General features: G+C 29.1%; 1 protein-coding gene across 1 annotated transcript; it reads right to left on the reverse strand.

Moving 5' to 3' along the window:
• Nucleotides 1–757: 757 nt before the first annotated feature.
• Nucleotides 758–3,590, reverse strand: LOC137821964 (bidirectional sugar transporter SWEET1-like). Its single transcript, XM_068626789.1, has 6 exons — nt 3,174–3,590; nt 3,028–3,064; nt 2,356–2,451; nt 1,645–1,924; nt 1,275–1,394; nt 758–1,185 (listed from the first exon to the last, which is right to left on the reverse strand). The coding sequence occupies exons 1-6, from the start codon at nt 3,205–3,207 to the stop codon at nt 1,009–1,011; spliced, it is 744 nt and encodes a 247-aa protein (XP_068482890.1). The 5' UTR covers nt 3,208–3,590; the 3' UTR covers nt 758–1,008.
• Between the last annotated feature and the right edge of the window lie 4,457 nt (nt 3,591–8,047).

Here is an 8,047-nt window from a genome sequence, read left to right on the forward strand (position 1 = left end):
AAAGATGACTAAACGAGGTAGTTTATTGTGTTTTTTTTTCTTATCAATTGATCCATTAAAAACAGGTTCATCAGTCAAAATTATACAGACAAAAATAATAATTCGTCGTGTCAGAGGGTGAGTTGGTGGCTGATCCACCACTTTTTTTTAATTATTTTGTTTTAAATTTATTTATTGATTATAATATTTGTTATTATTTTTTGAAAAAAAAAATAAGAAAAATAAAACTGAATCAAACTTTAATATTTTAATAAAAAATAAATTTAATATCTAACAAAATAAACTACATATCAACAATGATGTATAAATAAATTAATAAATAAATTTTTATATAAAACATTGATTATTCCAATTTTATTTTCAAAAACATTAGATTTTTATTTAAAAGTATAAAAATAAATAAGGAGTTAAATTGACAGGTTAAGCAGAATAATACGAATTGATAAGTTAAAAAAAATTAATTCGCCTTAGGCAGACTGATTTGCTAAACCCAACCGTTTTATTGTCGGTATTATCAAAAAAATTCTTATTGTATCCTAAGAGCCGTGAACATCCACTCCTCATGAAATCAATATTGTTCGTCAACCATAATTTGCAAGAGTATCAGTGGCATTACTAGAACAGGGAAGAACCTAAAGTAAACTTTGTCCAAGTGTTAAGATCACATAAACTGATCAGCCCTTCACTCAAGAACTCCGCATAAAGAGTAAAAAGTTTCATAGTATTAGCTTCTTGACATTGTCATAAAATTTTCTACTTGAAAATGAAAATTTGAACCTTTATTTGGTAGGTTATACTCTAGGAAAAAAGCCATTAACATAAAATCCTTGAGACCAAGGGAAGGTGGTAAACTCACACATACATGCCTGTTGCCTTAGCTTGAAGTAAATTACAACCATTTATTGAACTAAAATAAGAAAACACCAAATCATAGAGTTGTTTGCTCTCAGTTGCATTGAAAACTACGTAGCTGACAAAGTTTGTAAGCCAGATATGTTCCTTGACATATCATCCTTGAGTTCCATTTGCATTGGATTGCTTCCCTTGTTGGGGCTTTGCAACCCCCATCTCCATGAATTCCTCCTCTGCTGGGGTTTGTTTCCTTGCAGCACCTTTATTGTCTCGGTATATGAAATACAATATTAGTTGCATTGTCCCCAAAGCGGAACCAACACCATTAGGTACCTGAAAAACCATACATCAACCTTAGTCTATTCTTCTTCACTGCCAATACATTATAAAGTAAAAAAGTCAAAATTGCAAAAGTGACTTACAGCAACAAATGGGTCACGGCCTAGCAGACCAAAGATAAACCAGGAAGTGCCGCAGAGAAACACAAACAGAGACAAGAAGAAGGGCATGAACTCCACGCTCTTGGTTTTGATCACTAATCTCTGCACATAGTTTTAAATCCACAATTAACACACACCCACAGCGAATCCTGCACTATCACTATTACAAATAGCACTTTTCTTCCTTGGTAGTGTTTACCGATAATAAAGAAAATATTACTCGGCATGAAAAGTTTCGCAAACAAATAACTCCTTTGAATATACAAAAAATTATCAAGTTGTTAAAATTTACTTAGTTGATTTTGAATCAAGAACTACCAGCAGCATTCAATTTGATGGAAAATTAGCTTACCATAATTGAGAGTGGAGAGCCATACATGATTATGGAAAATATTGCAGCAGCAAAGCCGCAGAAGAGCTTTCTGGAATTGCCATGAAGCGCAAAAAGGGACACAAAAACAACAGCAGAGAACACAGAGAGCACGAAGGTGAAGAGACCAAGAATTTTAACCTTCTCCTTCTTGGGAGCCAATACGATGAAGATCAACACGTACACGATCTCAATCAAAGATCCAGTGCCATTCACTGTTGACACTAATATATTGTGGGGAGACACAAAAGGTAGACCATACCTGTGGATTTTAAAAATTACGATATAGCATTTAGTAGCTAGCCAGATAAGGATATAGTTTTCTTCGCAAAGATTTATTCAGCAATTGAAAGCGAAAATTCAACCACTGTTTGAATTCTAATCCGACAAATTATTGACCTCTCCAAAAAACAAAATTTATCCGTCATTCAAAACACTTTAATGATTAACCAATAGACAAACAACTTTTCTGAATTAAAAAGCAGTGTACGAAAACACTATTATCCAGGTATAAGAATTGACATTTTACAATTTACATCAGGGAAAAAGTGAGGAATAAATAAAGACAATTGGAGAAAGTAGCGAAAATGAGCACCACAAAATTTAAAGTAAGTACACGTGATTTGATAGAAGATTTGGGGGAGGAGACCATAAAGGCATGCAGTAAAAAGAAAGAACATGCGAGAAGCTCACCAAGCTGAAAGCAGACAATTGAGCAGTGTCATGACATATGGAATTCCCGAGAACTTCTCTGTTGATCTGTTCTTTATAATCCTCTTGAATGTGATCCTGCCAACCCCAATTCCTCACAAATTTCACTCAAACTTGCACTATTTTTCATATCAATAAACAATATAAAAAAAATGCTACTTTTATATGCACAGATGATTGAATTGCTCAAATTGGTAAACCATCTTCATGATTTAGAATTTGAGTTTGCTTTAGCTCCACAAAACTAAGTTCCTAAGACAAGGGTTACATTACATATACTATTTTTTTTACATCAATGGTCAAAGATAGATCTTTAAAACTCCCAACAGATTCTCTCACAACAAAAATTATATATTTTGAACATGAAACATATAATACTAAACAGCAGTCCAATATAAACTATAATAGGTAGTCCAACAAATTAAACGAGTACAATAATAAGTTTTAATATCATTTAGCTTCATAACTCAACCCAAAAGGTATCTAAAGATGTGAGTCATAAGAGTTGTTTTATATATACATGTTACCAATAATATAGTACAGGTGACACCTCTAACATAATTTAACAGGATCCATGGGGGAAAAAAAGTAAAGGCACAACAACTTAAAAAGAGAGATAACGAAGAGGGGAGGAGACAGCAATGTAATGCATACACAGGAGCCAAGAAGAGGAACAGAGCGGAAACATTCCCTGTACCAGAAAGAAGAACAATGAGAAACAGAGAAACTAAAAGTTCAGAAGCCAAGACTTTCATCAGGGTAACAAGAGAAAATGAGAGAAACAAGGGTCTTAAACCTACCAAATATTCCAAACAAAAAATGTGCAATATCCATGACCTTTGAACTTTTGTTATCCTTTCTTTCTTCTTTCTGCCTAATCTGCAGAAGAGAGTGGAGAAAAAACCTTGGGAGTTTGGAGACCCAAGGAGCTGAAATAAAACCTGTTTCTTTAGAGATGGTAAGGAGATACAATGAGAGGAGAGTACAAGTTAGTGGGTATATATAGGAAAGGGTAACGAGTGCAAGGTAAAATACAGTATAATACTGTATTTTAGTCTTATCCTTGGGATTCGATGTTGAGAACTGTTTTCCTTCAGAACCATGATCATAACATAACCATGTATTATAGGGTCTTTGTCATGTGTCTGATTTACGCCAACCCGAAATAATGCAGATGCTTATGCTATACATATCATTGTCATACTCTTACATAACTCACGGGATGAGGAAAAGGAAAATATATATATAGTAGTTCCACATGACATCAACACGAGACATGTGTGCAGTGCAACAGTGCTTCTTCTGCCATTAAGGAACTGTTGCAGTCAGATTTTAACGTAACTTGGAAATAAAAGTAAATATAATTAACCACTGGGTAGGTTTATCCCGTGGATCATTTTGTAACTAGACAAGAACCAAGCACAAAAGGACCTTGCTGGGTTTCTCAAAATGTTTTTGTTTTTTATAAATAACCAAAACATTAAACTAGCCCTGTGATAGAATAGAACGTGAGTTCAATTGTTGGGACTTTAGAAATTTATGTTTGTCTTTTGGGAACAAACTGGGGGGTAGAAGAATAGCAAGTAAGAACTTGATTCTAATGCTCCAAAACATGTATTTCTTGGGGAATTGTTGTTCTTAGTTTCATTAGATTTCCCCTAGACAATCATGATATTTCTTAATCCTTTGGTGGATCACAAAGGCCTCGATTATGCAATTTGCTGTGGTTAATCTGGAGCTGGATAAAGTTTGTCTGTATAAGCCTCGGATTTAGATCCTCTGTAGTTTAAATATCAAACTGCATTCAAATGATGTTTTATTAATTCCACAAATATTATATTACTGGTTTAATTAAGTATTTATAGGGACTAAAATTTTAAAAAAATGATATATCCACAATTCACCTTTTTTTATACATTCACTCACAACTCTCAAATGTTATTATTTTAATATCTTCATATTATTTAATTATAAATTTATCTTTTATTATATATTTTTTAAAACTATTATATCAAAGGTTATAAACAACTTCTGAATATCAAAGGTCATGCTGGCTTTTCCCTGAAATATAGGGACTAAAATTACCGTGAAACTATATTTTATAGTTAATTTTTTAAAAAATAACTAGCTAATGTTGCCAAATGGTTATATTTTCTTAAATGTCTGTATAAAATCTTTTACACATATACAATACTTACACTGTTTTACCATCAATTGTACAAAATAAACATGGATCACTTTGATAATAAATCTTTAAATCCTTAGTTAGCCTTTCCATTTAGTTTTCAAAAAAATTCATTTATAATAACTTTTTATAAATTCAAGGATTAAAAATGATGATTAAAAAGTTAAAGTGATTCACTCTTGGGGAACGTTTATTTCAAAGTATAACATTATATTTTTTTCAGAAATGGCATTTTCAATAATATTATGTTTAGAAACATATTTCCATGAACATGACTAGTTGATATTTAGAAATTTAAAAAAAAAAAAATCCTTTTGTTAAAAAATTAAAATGTAAAAATAGAATAAAACGAAAATATATATTTATTATAAAAAAATCATTTTATTTCCATGGGAATGTGAAATACTAATAAGAGTTAAGACATATATATATATATATGTGTGTGAATATTGTACACTTGAGAATAAAAAAAATATATTGTAAATGTTTTCAAAAATAAAACTTGGAAAAACATATCTAGTGAGAGATATAAAAGAGATCAAAGGTAAGTATATATCATACATGATATAATGCTATAAGAAGAATGAAGAAAGAAATTATAGATTTTAATTAGGTGTTTAGAAAAAATAAATAAAGTGTTTAATAATTATTGAGACATAGAAAATGCAAAAGGAAGAAGACGAAGGCAAGAAGAAAAAGACCGTAATCACTAAAAACAAGAATAAATAAACCAAAAAAAGAATTAGGCTAAAGTCTAAGAAAAGAGTTGGTCCCTCCAACTAAATCGCCTAATATAATTTAAAGCACACTACACGGTATCATCTAATAAAAAATTTAATACAAAATCATTATATATTTTTCCAAAACTTATATCAAACATTAAAGTGTAATATTTTCAAACTCAGTTTCTTTAAAATCCTTCTTATACTTTTGAATAATGTCAAATAAGGTCATAGTTTCAAAGACCAATGTATGTCCATGCTGGCAGCCATACGCATGTTTTGTTTCTTTGTTTTAAATTCATTGGTCATGCATTGTATAGCTAGTTACGTGATAAGAAAGTTTAAGACCTTTCATATCCACGAAACAAAATGCTTCTACACATAATCCAAATATGAAAAATTATTTAATATATATAGATGAATAAGAACAAAAAGGATTACAAAAGAAAATGAAAAAAAAAAATAGAAGGAATACGATAATTAATTGCGTTGTTTAATTAACACGAGAAGTTTGATGAAGGTGAAATGATTGATTATTCTGATTTTTTTTTTTCAACTAAAGGTTTGATCCTGGATTACAACTAAATCTGTTTTTGCTTGTTTTTTTTTTCTTATTAATATCTTGATCTGGTGAATTGTTTGTTTTTATTTAGTTATCTCTGTTGGTTTGAGTAAGATTGGACTACTTTTGATGTGAATTTATTTTTTTTTTATTTTTTTTTTCTGATAATGTTTTGTAATTATTTTTTTACGTCTAATATAGAACTTAGAAATTGAGTTTCAAGATATTTTATATACATTTTTTTTTTAACTCAAGACACTTATTACTGATAGAACCATGACAGATAGAATCATGACAGAATTTCAAGTTTCAAAATGGACAATTTTTTAATCAAAACATTGATATTATTTGTGAAAATATTTACCTATTAATTATATCAATTATTTTGTTGGTTGAAGTTGAGTTTAGAAGGCATCAAAACATCATGTTGTATGAGAATAAATGAGGAAATAGAAAGAAAGGAGCTAAGGTTTATTTGGATGGATGGGGCCATTGCTGAAATGGAAAACCTAACAAAATGATTGAATGATGTATGTGTATGTATGTATAGTGTAAGTATGAAAGGTGGGATGTTAGATAGGCATAGGTATGCCCTTTGGAGGAGGGCTCTTCCTATAAAATTGTGTGGCTTAGAAACTGAGTTCAGCATTAATGATAATGAAACATAACACCATATATTGACGCAAACTTCATGCCCATACCAACACCCCTAGCTTCTTCTATTTCTTTCTATCTTATTCATATGAAATCAAACAAGTGCACGCAATTTCACTTGTCATTATTTAATTATCACTCTCTTGTTTAGGACAATCTTGATTTGATAACTCACTTTCTCTTACTACTAACTTTCTCTCTCAAACACACTTTTTATTCAACAAAATTAGCTTCCATCTTACAATCTATTCAACTATAAATGTATATTTTTAAATAATTATATATTAACAATACAATTTAAAAAAAAATACATGTTTGTGTATTAGTAAGTAATAAGAATTGAGCCATAATCAGCAAGTGCATATTTACTTCAATTAATAATAAGGAGATTCATTAAAAGCGAGGTAACAAGTTTTATTTTTAGAAACACGTAGACTTTGGTAGGGTATTGGTGAAAGATATAGATCTTTTTTAACTACATTTAAAATAATTAAAAAAAAGTAGGTAAGTTGTACTTTAAATCACAATTTTGTTATAAAGAAGTTATGTTTACTTAAAAAAAACATAAATAGAAGTTGCACAAAGAATTTAATGTTTACTAAAAAATCTACTTACATAATTTTCTAAAGAAAATGATGATATTGTATATAAAAAAGAAGTGTTATCTTTAAATAAAACAGGAAGCTTATGTTAAAGTATATACGATATTGCAATCGATCAATTTGACTTTTTTTAACCAAAATTATTTGCTCAGATTAAAATATTACATTAATAATAATATGTGTTATTTAATAATTAAAAATTACATTTGAAAGCACAATTTATAAAAAAAAACAATGAAAAGTACGATCTTTTTATAAAAAAAATTAAAAAAAAGTCGTCGAAATAATACTTCTTTATACTAAAATTGTGTTTTTACGTACCACTTATCTATTTTCGTAAATTTTTTAAATATATTTATTTTTGTAAACATTAAACTTGTTGTTTTGAATCTAAAAGATCATTACTTGTTATATGACCGAAAATAATGCGTTGTATATTAGAAATTTTGAAAGTATTTTTGTAACATTATTTTGCTTTTTTTTGCATCACTATTTATTTTATCTTACCCTTTTTCTATATTATCTTCTTTATATTATAAAATTTATCATGAAAATACCTGTTCTCACAAACTGTTAAAAATTCGTGTTGAATTTTTATTATTTACGAAAACTCGTGAGATTAATAGATTACCATAAATAAGAATGTCGGTAATAAACTGGACTCGTGGCCAAAAAACTTTATCAGGAAAAAGTATTGTTGGCTCTATAGGAAATTATTTTATTAAAAATTATTCTTTATTATATATTTTTTTAAAAACTGTGACAGGGTTGTATAAACACCCAGAATTAAAGTATAATTTTTCTTGTTTGTTATGAAAAAAGTAAAACATATATACTTATTTTTATTTTTATATAAAAAATTTTATGTTAGACATCACTATGCTACTTGACATCTCAGTTAGGCTGAGTAATAACAATCATTTGCCATCACATAAAAAAATATTATTAA

Source organism: Phaseolus vulgaris, chromosome 9, assembly GCF_000499845.2.
Source record: "Phaseolus vulgaris cultivar G19833 chromosome 9, P. vulgaris v2.0, whole genome shotgun sequence".
Lineage (NCBI taxonomy): Eukaryota > Viridiplantae > Streptophyta > Magnoliopsida > Fabales > Fabaceae > Phaseolus > Phaseolus vulgaris.

What these genes read in the sequence shown, in the direction of transcription:
- LOC137821964 (XM_068626789.1), bottom strand. Translation starts at nt 3,207, where the DNA reads ATGGATATTGCACATTTTTTGTTTGGAATATTTG. An exon ending in GCTCTCCACTCTCAATTATG is followed by an intron (nt 1,395 to 1,644) that starts GTAAGCTAATTT and finishes AACTATGTGCAG; the next exon opens with AGATTAGTGATCAAAACCAA. An exon ending in GCCGTGACCCATTTGTTGCT is followed by an intron (nt 1,186 to 1,274) that starts GTAAGTCACTTT and finishes ATGGTTTTTCAG; the next exon opens with GTACCTAATGGTGTTGGTTC.